The 19,800-nt window shown below is 43.1% G+C and overlaps 1 protein-coding gene across 1 annotated transcript in view; it reads left to right on the top strand.

Moving 5' to 3' along the window:
- The first annotated feature begins 2,645 nt into the window (after positions 1 to 2,645).
- Positions 2,646 to 19,800, top strand: part of LOC122922922 (G-protein coupled receptor family C group 6 member A-like) — a 30,122-nt gene continuing 12,967 nt past the window's right edge. The window contains exons 1-2 of the mRNA XM_044273691.1: positions 2,646 to 2,743; positions 11,494 to 11,791. Of these exons, the coding sequence (XP_044129626.1) occupies positions 2,661 to 2,743; positions 11,494 to 11,791 (381 nt within the window). The 5' untranslated portion in view covers positions 2,646 to 2,660. The remainder of the gene's footprint in view (positions 2,744 to 11,493; positions 11,792 to 19,800) is intronic.

Consider the following 19,800-nt stretch of genomic DNA (forward strand, 5'->3'; position numbering starts at 1 on the left):
GAGTTCATGTGAGATTTTATTTTTTGACACAAGTTAGTGGAAATATGAGACTTTGTAAGAAAAAAACAAAACAAACAAAAAATTTCCGCTAACTTGTGCCCAAAAAAATGTCTAAATGGAGCCTTACAAGGGGTGATCAATGACAGGGGGGTGATCAGGGAATCTACATGGGGTGATCACCCCCCTGTCATTGATCACCCCCCTGTCATTGATCACCCCCCTGTAAGGCTCCATTCAGACGTCCGTATGATTTTTTACGGATCCACGGATACATGGATCGGATCCGCAAAACACATGCGGACGTCTGAATGGAGCCTTCCAGGGGGGTGATCAATGACAGAGGGGTGATCACCCATATAGACTTCCTGATCACCCCCTGTCATTGATCACCCCCCTGTCATTGATCACCCCCCTGTGAGGCTCCATTCAGACGTCCGCATGTGTTTTGCGGATCCGATCCGTGGATCCGTAAAAAATCATACGGACGTCTGAATGGAGCCTTACAGGGGGGTGATCAATGACAGGGGGGTGATCAATGACAGGGGGTGATCAGGGAGTGTATATGGGGTGATCACCCCCCCCTGTCACTGATCACCCCCTTGTAAGGCTCCATTCAGACGTCCGTATGTGTTTTGCGGATCCGATCCATGTATCCGTGGATCCGTAAAAATCATACGGACGTCTGAATGGAGCCTTACAGGGGGGTGATCAATGACAGGGGGGTGATCAATGACAGGGGGTGATCAGGAAGTCTATATGGGTGATCACCCCTCTGTCATTGATCACCCCCCTGTAAGGCTCCATTCAGACGTCCGCATGTGTTTTGCGGATCCGATCCATGTATCCGTGGATCCGTAAAAATCATACGGACGTCTGAATGGAGCCTTACAGGGGGGTGATCAATGACAGGGGGGTGATCAATGACAGGGGGTGATCAGGGAGTCTATATGGGTGATCACCCCTCTGTCATTCATCACCCCCCTGTAAGGCTCCATTCAGACGTCCGCATGTGTTTTGCGGATCCGATCCATGTATCAGTGGATCCGTAAAAATCATACGGACGTCTGAATGGAGCATTACAGGGGGGTGATCAATGACAGGGGGGTGATCAATGACAGGGAAGTGATCAGGAAGTCTATATGCGTGATCACCCCCTTGTCATTGATCACCCCCCTGTAAGGCTCCATTCAGACGTCCGTATGCGTTTTGCGGATCCGATCCATGTATCCGTGAATCCGTAAAAATCATACGGACGTCTGAATGGAGCCTTACAGGGGGGTGATCAATGACGGAGGTGATCAGGGAGTCTATATGGGTGATCACTCCTCTGTCATTCATCACCCCCCTGTAAGGCTCCATTCAGACGTCCGCATGTGTTTTGCGGATCCGATCCATGTATCAGTGGATCCGTAAAAATCATACGGACGTCTGAATGGAGCCTTACAGGGGAGTGATCAATGACAGGGGGGTGATCAATGACAGGGAAGTGATCAGGAAGTCTATATGCGTGATCACCCCCTTGTCATTGATCACCCCCCTGTAAGGCTCCATTCAGACGTCCGTATGCGTTTTGCGGATCCGATCCATGTATCCGTGGATCCGTAAAAATCATACGGACCTCTGAATGGAGCCTTACAGGGGGGTGATCAATGACAGGGGGGTGATCAATGACAGGGGGGGTGATCAGGGAGTCTATATGGGCTGATCAGTGGTTTATAAAGGGTTAATAAGTGACAGGGGGGTGTAGTGTAGTGTAGTGGTGTTTGGTGCTACTTTAGTGAGCTACCTGAGTCCTCTGGTGGTCGATCCGAACAAAAGGGACCACCAGAGGACCAGGTAGCAGGTATATTAGACGCTGTTATCAAAACAGCGTCTAATATACCTGTTAGGGGTTAAAAAAATCACATCTCCAGCCTGCCAGCGAGCGATCGCCGCTGGCAGGCTGGAGATCCACTCGCTTACCTTCCGTTCCTGTGAACGCGCGCGCCTGCGTGCGCGCGTTCACAGGAAATCTCGGCTCACGCGAGATGACGCCTATTGGCGTTAGTGTGACCTGGGAGAGCCGCCGCGATGACGCCTTTCGGCGTTAGCGTGGCGGCAAGCGGTTAAAGTATAGAAAAATAAAACCAGGTACAACGTTACATAAAAGCGAGAATAGTACATAGGTATTACATAAATGAATATGCAGATCAATAATATATCTAGCAAAATAGCTAAAATTGTTTGTATGTGACAGCACAAGTGGGGGGGGGGGGGGGGTGAAGATAAGTAGAGAGGTGAGTCACTGATGGAAACACTGACCAAAACACTGTGTGAATAAAGGCTTAACGCTTTGGCAACGAGACAACCAGTGTAGGTTTCTTTTCAAAGCACATGCTTGAAGGTGTTTTCCACATACAAAATTCCATATCAATCAGAAGACAATGACACACCCAGCAAAGAAAGTCCTACACAGAAAATTTCCTCTTCATTTCCACTACTAGTGCTTTAAAAGCATACAACCTGGAGACTGTTTCCACTTCTCATTTGCTCTGCATGCAAAGACACATCTTATAACCATGTATCTCAACATACATGCACTCATTTTCTTCTCATTCTTTGGAGTCTTAATGCCATGTGATGAGCAAGAACATCCAGTAGCTCGATTACCTGGGGACATAATGATTGGAGGGATTTTCCCAATTCACGAAGGAGTGACTAACTTATTAGAGCGTCCTTATGCTGATGGGTTTAACTGTACAGGGTAAGTACTTGTAAAATCATAATACAACTACTATGTATTAATATTAATATGGAGCTTCTTTTTTATATAGTCACTGTGACACAGTGAGAGGTTTTGTCTGGAAAAACAGGTATTTTCCTCCCAGCATGTGCTGCTGGGCTGATTTACAGCCAGGTGAGGTCAAATACCGGACCAGATTTTAAGTGCCATCCAGGTTTTGGCAGCACCTGGCTGTCCTTAAATAGGCAGCTAGTCTCAGAAGTGAGGTCTCTGTGTTGGGATCTGGGAGCCTTGTGTCTGGATAAAGGCTTGCTACCTGTTTGGCGTGAACACAGGCTAGTGCTGCTATGGTCAAGGACTCTTTGAGGCAGAATTGCTGCATGGTGTGAATTACCACCAACACCGCAAGGTGATTTTTTGTTTGATTATGACTGCTTGTTTTGTCACTTGCCTAAAGTGTGAATAAAACACTGAACTGTTTGATCCAAAGAACTTGTTGTTGCCTCTATACTGAGTCCACTAATCCTGTCTACCAGAGCGAAACCCCACACACATCACCTACAGTATTGTATTTGTAGTATTGATGGATAGATAGATAAAGCAATAGTACAGATGAATATAAGAAACGTTGTAATCTTAGAAGAAAAACATCTTGTTCTCCTCTTATAAGCTGTTTTCTCCCCCTCTCTTTCCTAAACTAATGGATGTATTATAATGCCTCCCCCTTTCAGTTGTATTGATTATCAGAAACATTTCCCTGATCATACAGGGAGATGGCTGCTGATAATTGGGTGATTCATTCTGACAAAAGATGTAATCAGCCAGCAAACAAGTGTTTTCTCTCAGTTATAGGCTGTTGGTGGCATAGTTATATGGCCAGTTATCAGGAACAAGCCTTCCCATGAATGCTTGTTCTTGATAAGTGGACCGAAAACCTGTCAGTGTAAAAGGGTCTTAACTTTCTCTCACTGGCTGCCTGCTCACTGAAGGATCAAATGACATCATCCCATAGGAGTCTATGGGAAGAGGAGGAGGAGTGAGGTGCAGTGAGAGAGACAAGCAAAGCCATGACTCAGCAGCTAACAGTAAGTGTTATATCTTATGTACTGTATGCTGCTGACTACTTCTTTATAATGTTCTATATGCTGCATCTGAGTGATTTTGAGTGAGAGAGTTAGGAAGCAGAATTTCTTGTCTTTAGAGGGAAGAATTATTAAAATTGTCCTCTGGGCTTTTTAAGAAATCTGGCCTTTTTTTCCATCCAGTTAACAAAATATGGTTTAGTTAGTAGATACTGCTCTGTTGCATCTCCGTTGCCACTGTCTCCACTGCACTCCACACAGGATGGGAGCTCTTCTGCTTGGGTCCAGTTTTGTTGGGTCCAGTTTTTTGCCCTTCTTCTTTTTAGGTTACATAATGCGTCTTGCCAAATGCCTCTTAATAATTGTGACGTATGTCGGCCTGTCTGTCAACTAAAATTTACTCCAGCCAGGTGTATTTGTATTAGTTTAATATCAGAGTTTTCTTGAACACACATTGTTAAATGGGTCATGCTGCTGAGGTACCACCTGCATCGTGCCTCCTCCTACCCACACCATGCCCACTGTTTTGGAAAATTGGAGAGTGTATTGAAAAAAGCTAAAAAGTCGCATATCTTTGCAAATTGTTGCAAACTGGCACTTGCAGGAAAATGTTTCACCTTTCTACTTTTTTGCGGATCTGTTTTTGCGGACCGCAAAATACATACGGTCGTGTGCATGAGCCCTAAGGCTACATTCATACAATGACGTCCGTGTGACATCCGTGTTGCATCCGTTTTTTGTTTTGCAGATCCACTGTAACAATGCCTGTCCTTGTCTGCAAAACTGACAATAATAGGAAATGCTCTATATTTTTTGCGGGGCCCATTGACATGAATGGGTCCTCATCCAATCCACCCAAAAAATATGGAACGGACACTGAAACAAAATACGTTTGTGTGAATGTAGCCTAAAGAAGACTTCATCCTATACAAACATAGTAACATAGTAACATAGTTTGTAAGATTTAAAAAATACATCCATTATAAAAATACATCCTATCCATCCAGTTCAGCCTGTTTATCAAGTTGATCCAGAGGAAGGCAAAAAAAAAAACTGAGGTAGAAGCCAATTTTACTCATTTTAGGGGGGAAAAATTACTTTCCGACTCCAATCAGGCAGTTACAATACTCCCTGGATCAACAACCTCTCCAGAAATCTAATAACTATAACCTGTAATATTATTACACTCCAGAAATACATCCAGGCCCCTCTTGAACTCCTTTAGGAAATTCACAATCACCACCTCCTCAGGCAGAGAGTTCCATAGTCTCACTGCTCTTACAGTAAGGAATACTCTTCTATGTTTGTGTAGAAACCTTCTTTCCTCTAGATGGAGAGGATGTCCCCTCGTCACAGTCACAGTCACAGTCCTGGGTATAAATATATCCTGGGAGAGAGCTTTGTACTGACCCCTGATATATTTAACATGGTTATTAGTAGTGATGAGTGGCAGGGGCAATATTAGAATTTTGCGAATATTTGGTAGTATATTCGCAAATTTGAGATTATTTTCTTGATCGCGAAAAATCGACAATGTAATATTTGTGTAATGTGAGCAAAATACAGGCATGGGTCACTATAGCTAAATTTTTCAAGCTGCTAGAAGTTTCCTGAGACCAGAGAAAATGGTTGGCACGGCAGAACATTACAATAGCTTTATATGCAGATAGAGTACTCCAATATATCCGCGACTTGCGAAATCGGCACTAATGATGCAAATATTTTAGCGCAATACGAGCAACTTCACATTTTAACAGGTCTGAATACATATTACTGATTGGTGCACTAAGTATTGTTGTGAACTTGTGACATCACAGCACTATGTATGTATGTATGGACAGCAGCTACAGCTACACTATATCACTATCTAACCTACACTGACTATCTCCCACTATCTGTATTATATATATTAACTAACTATCTAATGTAATGACACAGGAAAGCAGAGAGCACAGCAATGACACTGCTGTCTCTCTCAGATCTGCAAAATACTGCATACATGGGCTGCTGGGGAGGTTCTTATATAGTAAGGGGTAGGCAACTTTCCTATTGGTTGCTAGGGATGTTGCTAAGCTCAGATACAGACATTGCAGACTTCTCATTGGCCCACAAGCAAGAAGGGAGGTTACTGATGAAAAAAAAATCCAGAATATTCGAAATTACGAATATATATCACTATATTCTAAATATTCCCAAATTCTCGAAGTGCCGATATTCGCAATTAATATTTGCGATTCGAATATTCAGCCCAAAACTAGTTATTAGACCTCCCCTCAGTTGTCTTTTTTTCTTAGCTGAATAACCCTAATTTTGATAATGTTTCTGAGTACTGTAGTCAACCCATTCTAGTTATTACTTCAGTTTCCTCCTCTGAACAATCTCCAACCCTGCTATGTTTGTCTTGTACACAATAGCCCAGAACTGTACACAGTACTCCATGTGTGGTCTAACTAGTGATTTAAAAAGTGGCAGGACTATGTTCTCATCATGTTTATCTATGCCCCTTCTGATACAACCCATTATCTTATTGGCCTTGGCAGCAGCTGCCTGACACTGGTTTCTACAGCTTAGTTTGCTTGTTCACAAAAATTCCTAAGTCCTTTTCCATGTCAGTGTTACCCGGTCTTTTACCATTTAGTATGTATGGGTGACTTGCATTATTCCTTCCCATCTGCATAACCTTCATCTGCCACTTCTCTGCCCAAACCTCCAATCTATCCAGATCCTCAGATTTTCTGTGGACTCTGGTATATTCAGTGGCTTATAACAAACTCCTTTCAGTATTTTATTTATATTTTTTCCCTTCATGTATTTCTACCCACAGGGAATCCACATGTTTATTTACTTCACTTATATCTTCCTGTAGTGTGTGCTTTAGACAGGACCTTACATAAAGGCAAACCCCTCCCCTTTCTTGATGATCCTTTCTAAACAGACTGTAACCCTGTATGTTAACCAACCAGTCAAAGCTAGATCCAGCCATGTCTCAGTTATTCACACTATGTCATAGTCCTCCTCAGTCATAACTAATTCCAGTTCACTAGTTTCTGGCATTAGTATACATACAATTAAGAGGTTTTTGTATATTTTCTACCCTGCCCTTTTTCTTATGAACTGTTCGAGCTTCTGCTTCTATTCCTCTACCCGTTTCATTACCTCACCACAGGTCTCTATCTACACTACCTTCCCCTCCTATAATGCAATTATAAACACTCATCCAACTTTCTAGCTATCTTCTCCCCCAAAACAGCTGCATCTTCTCCATTGAGGTGCAGCTCATCCCTACGATAGAGCATGACATAGAAGTCGGCCCAGTTCTCCAGGAACCCAAACCTTTCCTTACTACATCAGTTCTTGAGCCACTTGTTAATCTCCCTAATCTCCCTCTCTCTGCCTTTCTTGTGTGGCTCACGGTACATGTAGTATTTTGGAAAATAGTACATTTGAGGTCCTTGCCCTGGGCTTGTGACCGAAATTCTTAAAATCAATTTTAAGGATGCTCCACCTACCTCTAACGTCGTCACTAGTTGCAAGCTGTTTGTCAGTTCAAGTCTGCATTCACCTCTTCTAAACAGGACTACTTCACTATTCTCATATCATCTTTCCCACATCCCCAAACAACAGTTTAATACCTTTAATTCTCTACTACATCCCCTGTACCCCCTCCCGCACTTCCTTATCTCAGCCTTCGATTTTGCTTCATACTTCAAAAATAAAATCTATATAATCCAGTTTACCACTGTCACTGAAAAAAAGATCTCTACCTTAATCTCAAAGTCACTTTTCACCACCTGTGCCCTTGACCCAATCCCATCCCACCTGTCACACTTTGGTTTGGGAGGGATACACCACACCGGGCATAAGAGGGAAGGAGGAAACAGGGAAGAACTAGGGAAGGAAGAAGGACACCTCCTAGTAAAACCCTAGCCAAGATCCCGACTGACTACCAGTATGAACAGACCCCAGAGGTAGGTGTGTTCATACACAGGAATACCTAGAGTTCTATCTAGCCCTATAGGACCATGGTACTAATGGCAGGGATGAGATCTGTTCCTCCAAATTGAAGCATATTCAGGAGTTTCATTCAGGCCTAACACAAACAATAGGGAAAAGCAAAACACAGAACCCAAACAAAATACAAGAAGGGAAAGGAAAGACTTAACTTCAAAGGAGTTATGGAAGCACTAGGAACTTGGCCGAGATCTACACACCAGCAATCCACAATTGAAAACTCAAGCTATAAACTGCACAGCATAGTGGGAGAAGCAACTATAAATAGGGAAGATTAAATGACAACATTAGCAACACCTGAGGCAACGGGTTTGGCCATACCAGAAAAAACACAGATGCCTATTGATCCACAGGGAACACCTGTCAGATCAAACCATCTGTTGCCAGTCTCACCGATCTCTTGCCACCTGTCATGGGAACGTCCGTGACACCAGGGGCGGACATACCGCATGTGCAGTCCTTGCACAGGGACCCAGAGCAGGAGGGGGCCCCTTCTTACCGGTGGCAGGGGGAGACAAGTGCTTCCATTGTGGAAGCGCTCATCTCCATCCGTATCGCTGTCCTTAGGATGGCGATACAGATGGATGCTGCGGCGGGGCAGGGAAGAGGTGTCTCTCTTCCCCAGTCCTCTCATAGGTTGCAGGCCTAGTGCTGGCACACATGGGGGCCACTATGGAGAATGGGGGAAAAGGAGCCTATTGCTAACCACTGGCACCTTCCTTTCCTCTTTTAAACATGCAACCATCATGTTCATACTCAAGACTCCTTTCTTGGACTAATCCTCTTTCTCCAGCTATCAATCTTTCTCACTTATCCCATTCACATAAAAACTCCTAGAACAACATGCCCATCTCAAATTGTTCTACCTCTTCTCATCCCACTCACTCTTTGACCAGTTGCAATGTGGCTTCAGACCCAATCACTCTACTAAAACTGCCCTAACCAAAGCCACCAATGATATGCTAGCTTCCAAAGCCAAATGTCATTACTCTGTGCTCCTCTTCCTTGACCTGTCCTCTGCCTTTGATACTGTCGACCACTCTCTCCTGTTACAAACTCTCTCATCCCTTGGCAACAAAGACCAGGGCCTTTCCTGAATCTCCTCATACCACACCAAAAGAACTGTTAGCATTTCCCATTTATACACCACCTCCTCATCACACCCCCTTCTCTGTTGGTGTCCCTCAATGCTCTGTCCTGGTGGGTCCCCTACTTTGCTCCATTTATATATTCGGCCTAGCTCATAGAGTCCCATAGCTTCCAATACCACCTCTATGCTGATGACACTCAAATATACCTCTCTGGCCCTGATGTCACTTTCCTGCTATCCAGAATCCCAGTGTGTCGGTCGACTATATCTTCATTCTTCTCCTCTCACTTCCTAAAACTGAACATGGAGAAAACTAAATTCATCGTCTTTTCCCTATGTCATTCAGTCCTCCTACCTGACCTATCCATTACAGTTAATAGCATGCCGCTTTCTCTGATCTCGCAGGCCACTACCTGTGGAAAACATTTGATTCTGCTCTGTCCTCTAAGCCACACTTCCACACACTCACTGCCACTTGCTATTTTCAACTCAAGATCACTCGTATTCGCTCCTTCCTCACTCCTAAATCAACTAAAATGCTAGTGCATATCCTCATCATCTCCTGCCTAGACTACTGCAACACTCTCCTCTGTGGCCTCCCATCTAGCACTCTCGCTCCCATCCAGGGGAGCATCCAGGAATTTTGTCTAGGGGGGTCCGAAAGGCAAAAAATGTGGCACGTGTAGTGCGCTGTGCCAATTCTTTTACCTGTGTCCCTGCTGTGTGCTGCCCGGCTCAGGCGGCGTGATGATAATGACATCATCGTGCCACCTGAGCCGGCCTCTGATTGGCTGCAGGCATTAGTGCCTGCGGCCTATCAGAAGAACAGGGAAAGCAGACGCCTCTCGCTCCCCTGCTCTGCCGCAGCACAGTCATCTGTATCGCTGTCCTGAGGATGGCGATACAGATGAATTTGGAGATAAGCGTTTCCACAATGGAATCTCCTACTGCCCCCCCCACTGCCGCTGGCAACTAGAAGCGGGGGTGGGGGGGTTGCCACTGCTCCCATCCAATACATTCTCAACTCTGCTGCCCAGTTAGTTAATCAACCTCTCCCCTCGTTTCTCTCTGCCTTTCACCTCTGCCAATCCCTTCACTCCCCGTTGCCCAGCGAATTCATTTTAAAATATTAACAACTACATATAAGGCCATCCACAACCAGTCCCTCCTTACATTTACATTTCTGACCTGCTTTCCCAATACATCCCTACACATAATCTCCAATCCTTACAGGACCTCCTTCTTTGTTTTCCTCACAATTGACTACAAGATTTCTCACAAGCCTCTCCCCTACTCCAGAACTGACTACCACAGTAAATCAGACTCTCCCCCAACATCGAAACCTTCGAAAGTAACCTGAAAACCCACCTCTTCAGAAAGCCTACCACCTGAAATAAGTGTTACGACAAAGCCAGATGAGCAGTCTTTACCCTCACCTACTGTGTTCTTCTCCCTTCCTTTGTGGATTGTAAACTGCTTCAGGCAGGTTCTTCTCCCCTCTGTACCAGTCTGTTAATAGTTTCTTGTTTATTGTATTTTTATATTATGTGTGTGTAACCCCTCTTGATGTACAGTGCCATGGAGTTAATGATACTTTCAAATAATGTATCTAAATTTACTAGTTGTATATGCAATGCCCATACGTGCGACTAGGGTCTTTTTAGTATGTAGTAAATGTAATTTTTTGTGATGCCAGTTGCATTTCAGCAACGAGGGACAAGATCCCCCTATGTAGAAGGTGATGGTGGGACCCAGGTGTAGGAATGTCAGAGTGGTGTAAGGGTTGCCTATAGTGTCCCTTTAGGTGCGGCTTGTCATGGTGCTCCTACCTGGATATCCGTAACCCCAGGCGTTGCTGGACGAAGCAGAGCAAATAGGGTGAATAGATGGTAGAGAGGGTGACAGAGATTGAGTCCAGGCTTTGTATATAGTTCAACTGCAGCTTTACTTTGCAGAAACGTTTATTCAAACAGTTTACAGACTTGGTCTTGGTTTCCAGCAAGTTTTAGCATAAAAATGGCATGCAAACACATTCGGCTCTGCTACATCTGTCAGGATTAAATAGGAACTTTTCCTTTTGCTTTCTGCTGCAACTTCTTTCTTTCTGTGTGACTCTATGGCAAGGCACAGGGAAACTTCTTTCTGGCTAATGAGACTTCTAGAAGTGGTCTCTCTGCTCCAGCAGAACTGGCTGGCAGCACACGTCCAGGAGGGATGCAGCACGGCAGACCTGCTCCCTTAGCAGTGGTCAGCTAGCACTCAACTAACTGGAACTCACTGGTCCCACCCTTCCAGCAGGACATGAGGCTCGCCCACTCCTCCACAGGGGGAAGGGAGGAGGGTTATAATGGAATGGAATGTTCCACTCTATTCTATCTACTGCTCTGCCATATTCGCTGCCACCTGCTGGTGAACCAGGCACATTGCACTTGCATAACAGGAAATGAACAATATATGGGACCTGGAAAAAATGTATAAAATGACATTGAGATTGCATACCCAGACACATATTGAGATAAATCCTGTGAAAGTTAATAGATATTTTTATGGTTTTTCAATCTTTTACAATATTTCTAATTTTGTTTCAGGCTGGATCTGCGTAGTATTTCCGATGCCCTTGGCATGATCTATGCTATAGAAACAATTAATAATTCGACTGCTTTGCAGGGGATAAAGCTGGGATATGAAATTTATGATTCATGTGCAGATGGCATGAAAGCAATTCAAGCAACAATGAAGTTAATTCCAGAATTTTCTGCCAAGAAAAACTCAACGGAGTGCAATTACACAGACGTTATACCTACTGTCAAAGCTGTTATCGGAGAGGAGTTTTCAGAAATCTCTATTGTAATTTCAAGAATTTTGAGCACTTATTTTATTCCTCAAGTAAGATTTTTTTCTATCATAACAATGTTGTAATGTTTAACTGTGTAGCATTTTATAAGCTCTAGTCACTTTAAATACTTCTGTTTTAGTGTTCATTCCATCTGGACAATGAGTTGAAGCTGCAGGAGAAATATGGTACACACATAACGTCTATTTAATGAATTGATGGCCTGAGTACTCCAAAGAAGGCCTAGGGATTTTTAGCTAATAGAGCAGGGTACCGATATGGATATTCACCTCTATGATGTGTGCAGTGAGCCCCTGAGAAGCCGGTGCAGAGGATGAGAGTGGTTGTGGCCCTGATGAGATATTCTATTTCAGTGTACTCCCTTAGGCAATTGGTCCCTGGGGATCAGTGAAGAGGAAAATATTTAAAGGCTATGTACACCTTTGGGGGTCATTTTTTAATTATTGCATTGTACTCATTTTGAGCTAAATTATTTTTTCAATTGGTCTTTAGTAAAAATATAATAAAAAAGGGGTCCCTTTCTCTGTAATGGGTATTTTTCTCTGTAAATTGAGATTCTCTAGAAGCAGGCTCTGTATTTCTACTGTGTTCTGTCAGGCAGCTCAGCTGATGGCTCCTTATCTCTGAATAGCTCAATTCTTAAGCTACTGGTAAGAACGTGACTTAAATAAATTTCCGCGACTTTTTAGTAATTTAGAGATATGGTTAGTTAGATGACTGGCACAAACTGAAAGTACTATTCATTAAAGTAGACAGTTAACCCTTTGCGATAGCACAGCTGAATATTTTTAACCACCTCCGGACCGCCTAACGCACAGATGCGTCCGGAAGGTGGTTGATTCATTCCTCCTGGACGCATCCGTGCGTCATCTCGCGATAGCCGAGATTTCCTGTGTACGCGCGCACACAGGCGCGCGCGCTCACAGGAACGGAAGGTAAGCGAGTGGATCTCCAGCCTGCCAGCGGCGATCGCTCGCTGGCAGGCTGGAGATGTGATTTTTATAACCCCTAACAGGTATATTAGACACTGTTTTGATAACAGCGTCTAATATACCTGCTACCTGGTCCTCTGGTGGTCCCTTTTGTTTGGATCGACCACCAGAGGACACAGGCAGCTCTGTAAAGTACCACAAAACACTACACTACACTACACCCCCCCCGTCACTTATTAACCCTTTATGAACCACTGATCACCCCTGATCACCCCATATAGACTCCCTGATCACCCCCCTGTCATTGATGACCCCCCTGTAAGGCTCCATTCAGACGTCCGTATGATTTTTACGGATCCACTGATACATGGATCGGATCCGCAAAACACATGCGGACCTCTGAATGGAGCCTTACAGGGGGGTGATCAATGACAAGGGGGTGATCACGCATATAGACTTCCTGATCACTTCCCTGTCATTGATCACTCCCCTGTCATTGATCACCCCCCTGTAAGGCTCCATTCAGACGTCCGCATGTGTTTTGCGGATCCGATCCATGTATCAGTGGATCCGTAAAAATCATACGGACGTCTGAATGGAGCCTTACAGGTGGGTGATCACCCATATAGACTCCCTGATCACCCCCCTGTCATTGATCACCCCCCTGTAAGGCTCCATTCAGACGTCCGTATGCGTTTTGCGGATCCGATCCATGTATCCGTGGATCCGTAAAAAATCATACGGATGTCTGAATTGAGTCTTACAGGGGGGTGATCAATGACAGGGGGGTGATCACCCCATATAGACTCCCTGATCACCCCCCTGTCATTGATTACCCCCTGTAAGGCTCCATTCAGACGTCCGTATGCGTTTTGCGGATCCGATCCATGTATCCGTGGATCCGTAAAAAATCATACGGACGTCTGAATGGAGCCTTACAGGGGGGTGATCAATGACAGGGGGGTGATCAATGACAGGGGGGTGATCACCCCATATAGACTCCCTGATCACCCCCCTGTCATTGATCACCCCCTGTAAGGCTCCATTCAGACATTTTTTGGGGCCCAAGTTAGCGGAATTTTTTTGTTTGTTTTTGTTTTTTCTTACTAAGTCTCATATTCCACTAACTTGTGTCAAAAAATAAAATCTCACATGAACTCACCATACCCCTCACGGAATCCAAATGCGTAAAATTTCTTATACATTTATATTCCAGACTTCTTCTCACGCTTTAGGGCCCCTAAAATGCCAGGGCAGTATAAATACCCCACATGTGACCCCATTTCGGAAAGAAGACACCCCAAGGTATTCCGTGAGGGGCATATTGAGTCCATGAAAGATTGAAATTTTTGTCCCAAGTTAGCGGAAAGGGAGACTTTGTGAGAAAATACAAAAAAAAAATCAATTTCCGCTAACTTGTGCCAAAAAAAAAAAATTCTAGGAACTCGCCATGCCCCTCACGGAATACCTTAGGGTGTCTTCTTTCCAAAATGGGGTCACATGTGGGGTAGTTATACTGCCCTGGCAATTTAGGGGCCCAAATATGTGAGAAGTACTTTGCAATCAAAATGTGTAAAAAATGGCCTGCGAAATCCGAAAGGTGCACTTTGGAATATGTGCCCCTTTGCCCACCTAGGCTGCAAAAAAGTGTGACACATCTCGTATCGCTGTACTCAGGAGAAGTTGGGGAATGTGTTTTGGGGTGTCATTTTACATATACCCATGCTGGGTGAGATAAATATCTTGGTCAAATGCCAACTTTGTATAAAGAAATTTGGAAAAGTTGTTTTTTGCCAAGATATTTCTCTCACCCAGCATGGGTATATGTAAAATGACACCCCAAAACACATTCCCCAACTTCTCCTGAGTACGGCGATACCACATGTGTGACACTTTATTGCAGCCAAGGTGGGCAAAGGGGCACACACTCCAAAGAGCACCTTTCGGATTTCGCAGGCCATTTTTTACACATTTTGATTGCAAAGTACTTCTCACACATATAGGCCCCTAAATTGCCAGGGCAGTATAACTACCCCACAAGTGACCCCATTTTGGAAAGAAGACACCCCAAGGTATTCCGTGAGGGGCATGGCGAGTTCCTAGAATTTTTTATTTTTTGTCGCAAGTTAGTGGAATATGAGACTTTGTAAGAAAAAAAATATAAAAAAATCATCATTTTCCGCTAACTTGTGACAAAAAATAAAAAGTTCTATGAACTCACTATGCCCATCAGCGAATACCTTAGGGTGTCTACTTTCCGAAATGGGGTCATTTGTGGGGTTTTTCTACTGTCTGGGCATTGTAAAACCTCAGGAAACATGACAGGTGCTCAGAAAGTCAGAGCTGCTTCAAAAAGCGGAAATTCACATTTTTGTACCATAGTTTGTAAACGCTATAACTTTTACCCAAACCATTTTTTTTTGCCCAAACATTTTTTTTTTTATCAAAGACATGTAGAACATTAAATTTAGCGAAAAATTTATATATGGATGTCGTTTTTTTTGGCAAAATTTTACAGCTGAAAGTGAAAAATGTCATTTTTTTGCAAAAAAATCGTAAAATTTTCATTAATAACAAAAAAAGTAAAAATGTCAGCAGCAATAAAATACCACCAAATGAAATCTCTATTAGTGAGAAGAAAAGGAGGTAAAATTAATTTGGGTGGTAAGTTGCATGACCGAGCAATAAACGGTGAAAGTAGTGTAGTGCAGAAGTGTAAAAAGTGGCCTGGTCATTAAGGGGGTTTTAGCTAGCGGGATTAAAGTGGTTAAGAAAGACTAATAGAAAAAAAGATTTTTTTAGCCCCATATGAGTAAAATGCAATCATAAAAAATGCACATAGCCTTTAAATACTCAGACCAGAAGTAAAAGAAAAAATGTCTGTCTGTACTCAATGCAATATAACTTCTATTACATCCTGCAGACTTTAGAATAAAGTACAATTTCTACCCCAGATGATGATGTATGGTGGCTGGATAAATTTCAATTAATGGCACCTCGGGTGTGCTATATTGCTGAAGACGCTCCCTTGAACTTCTGGCTAACAGCTGTATGCTGGCACTTGTGGGCTTTGGGTGTCCACTGTGTAATGCAGACTTGGGGTTGGTAAAGCTTGGATGAGATTTAAGTGATCTGTGTCTGAACTATAGTCCCTCACCTTTCAGGAAAGCTGTATCTTTCGAGTTTTTGCAGCCAACTCCTACCAAAAGGGGAGGAACAGGGTGGTTAACCCAGTCCCTGATAACCATACCTTGTCATGCTGATGTACATACATAACAATGCATAACATAACAATTGCAGATATCTCCAGGTCTGGGGTACTGCATGTGCATATTCCTTTATATGCCATTCTTCACATATACTGTACATGCTGCAGATTTTTGCTCAGTTAGTGAATAAAGCATTGGTAAATTTGTGATTATATCAAAGTCTATAGGCTTGGAAAGTATAGTTGGTAATTGGATTGAAAACTAGTTGAAGGACCGTGTCCAAAGAGTTGTGGTCAATGATTCCTATTCAGAATGGTCCCGGGTTATTAGTGGTGTACCCCAAGGTTCAGTGCTGGGTCCTCTATTATTGAATTTATTTATTAATGATATTGATGACGGGATTAATAGCACCATATCTATTTTTGCATATGACACTAAGCTCTGTAGCACTGTGCAGTCTATGGAAGATGTCCATTAAACTACAAGCTGACTTGAACTATCTGAGTGGATCATATGTCTTAGGGGATGTAACACTGGGAGAGTCACTTATAGAGAAGGATTTGGGTGTCCTTGTAGATGGTAGATTAAATTACAGCATACACTGTCAATCAGCTGCTTCTAACGCTACCAGGATATTTCATGCATTAAACGAGGCATGGATTCACAGGGCAGGGATGTAATATTACCACTTTACAAAGCGCTGGTGCGGCCTCATCTGGAATATGCAGTCCAGTTCTGGGCACCAGTACATAGAAAGGATGCACTGCTGCTGGCAAAAGTACAGAGGAGAGCGACTAAACTGATAAGGGGCATGGAGGGTCTTAGTTATGAAGAAAGATTAAAATAATTACATTTATTTAGTCTTGAGAAGAGACGTCTATCGGGGGACATGATTAACCTCTACAAATATATAAATGGGCCATACAAAAATATGGCGAAAAACTGTTCCATGTAAAATGTGCTCAAAAGACAAGGGGGCACTGCCTCCGACTGGAGAAGAAAAAGTTCAGTCTCCAGAAGTATCAAAGCTTCTTTACTGTAAGAACTGTGAATCTGTGGATTAGACTTCCTCAGGACGTGGTCACAGCAGGAACACAAATGGGGTTTAGATGAATTCTTAAAAGTAAATGACATTAATGCTTATGAAAACATGTAGATATCCGAGTCTCACTTCCTTCTGGGATTCGCATCCCCACCTATTCCTTGGTTAAACTTGATGGACTTAGTTTTTTTTCAACCGTATTAACTATATAACTATAATATTTCTTTTGGTCTAATACTTTGCTTTATGTTAAAGTTTTGATGCATGCAACATATAAAATGAACTGGCACAGCTTGGAACTTTATTTTAATTTTATTTTTATTGGGTATCAGCCTGGGTTTACATGTGCCTGTGGTGGTGTTTTTGCTGTGGTTTTAGCAAGTGTGGCAAAACTGCAGTGTCTTGCAAAGATCATGGAAAAAAACTAAAACGCCACACCGCGGTTGCACATTGGGTAAACTAGGAGAGATGGCTCATTCAATAAAAAATAAATGAAAAAACTGAGACCCTGAATTCATTAATAGGGACCCTTGAATGTATGGCATGTTCATTGATTTGTGGTCATGCCTCCCACAATGAGCATGTACACAAGGTTGATGTTAGATACATTTGTGCAAATAACAGACAAAGAGGGCTTGGGGCCCACACAGTGATCCAGATAAACATGTTCTACACTTGAAAACCAAGGATGGAGTAGAAACGAGGCACCCTATGTGAGTCTCTAACCAAAAACCTTCATCCAACTGGAATCAGTCCTCTATGTACAGTTATGCCATCATATTAGCACTGCTACAGAACAAGGCCTCTAATGTAGCTTCGTATGCATCTGATTTCAAATGGATGTCATACTGACATAGTACAACAGAGCCTGTGGGGTAATGCAGGGAGGTTGTGTGAAGGTCTGAGAAAGATTGTCTGCCATGTTAGGTTGTTGATGCATGTAGTTGTTTGCTCAAACCTGGTTATCCACATTCCAGTAGCAGTTAATACAGCCCAAATGGTCCAAGGGGAAGGAGTCGCTTCTCCGTTTTACCAGAGAAGTACACTGTCTATTGTAAAGTACATAGTAAAATAGTAACATAGTTTGTAAGGCTTAAAAAAAGACATCTGTCCATCCAGTTCAGGCTGTTATCCTGCAAGTTAATCCAGAGGAAGGCAAAAAAAAAAAAAACTCTGAGGTATAAGACAATTTTCCTCATTTTAGGGGAAAAAATTCCTTCCCAACTCCAATCAGGGAATCAGAACAAGTCCATGGATCAACAACACCTCTAGTAGCTATAGCCTGTAATATTATTACACTCCAGAAATACATCCAGGCCCCTCTTAAACCCTTTTAGTGAATTCACCATCACCCCCTCCTCAGACAGGAGAAAACGGATTCCGCCCCCATTGACTTACAATGGTTTTAGAGACTGATCCATCATGGCTATTTTAGAGATAATACAACCGGATCCGTTCAGAACGGATGCAGATGGTTGTATTATTATGACGGAAGCGTTTTTGCTGATCCATGATAGATTTCACTGGTGTGAAAGTAGCCTTAACCACATACAAACATTTTCTCCCAGTCCAAGCATTCTCATTTTATATGCTAACTTTTTATCAGCATGCTTTGGAGAAGATAAGAAATATGACATTCATTGACTCACTCCGGTCAAGTCTAGAACTTACCTCCTGATAGAAACTGATTTAAATTAGTTTGACATGACAGATCCTTCATGAAGCTATGCTGATACTGCATTTTTCGCTTATTTTAATTTCCAAGATAGCATCTCTTAGAAAACCTTCATACAGTTTACCCACAACAGAGGTTAACCACTTCAGGACCCTGACATTTTTCACCTTAAGGACGTGACAATACCAAATTTGACAACTTTTTTCGGGTTGTTTGTTTCAATTTTACATAATAAAGCATTTAAAAAAATATATTTTTTAGTGTCTCCATATTCTGAAAGCCATAGTTTTTTTTTATTTTTTGGGCAACTGTCTGATGTAGGGTCTCATTTTGCAGGATAAGATGATGGCTTAATGGGTACTATTTCAGGATGCATATGACTTTTTGACCGCTTTGTATTACACTTTTTGTGATGCAAGGTGACAAAAAAATGGTTGTTTTAGCACAGTTTTTATTTTATTTTTCTACGGCGTTCAGGTGAGGTGGTGGATCATGTGAAATGTTTATAGAGCCGGTCGTTACTGATGCAGCAATACTCAATATGTCTTTTTTTTTTTTGCAATTTAGTTTTTCATTTTGGGAAAGGGGCTTTTTTTTACTTGAAACTTAATTATTTTTTAATTATCAAAAACACTTTTTTTCCCACTATGGGACTTCAACTTCTGGGGGTCTGATCCCCTCTGCAATCCATTACAATACGACCTGTATTGTAATGCATTGGCTGTCAGCTTTTATGCTGACAGCCTGCCTGTGAGACCCAGCCTGGGGCTGGGTATCACAGGCTTCCATAGAAGGCAAGCCCTGATGCCTATGAAAGGCATCGGACTGACTTCTCTGCCATCGGATCCCCGTCACTGCAGAGCCGGCACCCGATGTTGATGCGAAGGGCACTCGTACCCTCCGCAAACTCTCTGCATGCCATGGTCAGCATTGACTGCGGCATACAAAGGGTTAATACTCCGGCATCAGTGTTTTCACCCATGCCAGCGTATGCAGCAGGGACCTGGCTGTCAGTGACTGCCGGGTCCGTACTGCTGATTGGGTGGGCGCAGCATTACAACAGAATCTAATGCACTGAAGAGCTGAAGGACTTGTGGTGACATCACAGGTCATGGGACCAGCAAAACAGGCAGTGGTTGAGAAGGACCTGCGATGATGTCACTATCATGTGACCAGTGCAGGA

Source organism: Bufo gargarizans, unplaced genomic scaffold (genome assembly GCF_014858855.1).
Source record: "Bufo gargarizans isolate SCDJY-AF-19 unplaced genomic scaffold, ASM1485885v1 original_scaffold_1059_pilon, whole genome shotgun sequence".
NCBI lineage: Eukaryota > Metazoa > Chordata > Amphibia > Anura > Bufonidae > Bufo > Bufo gargarizans.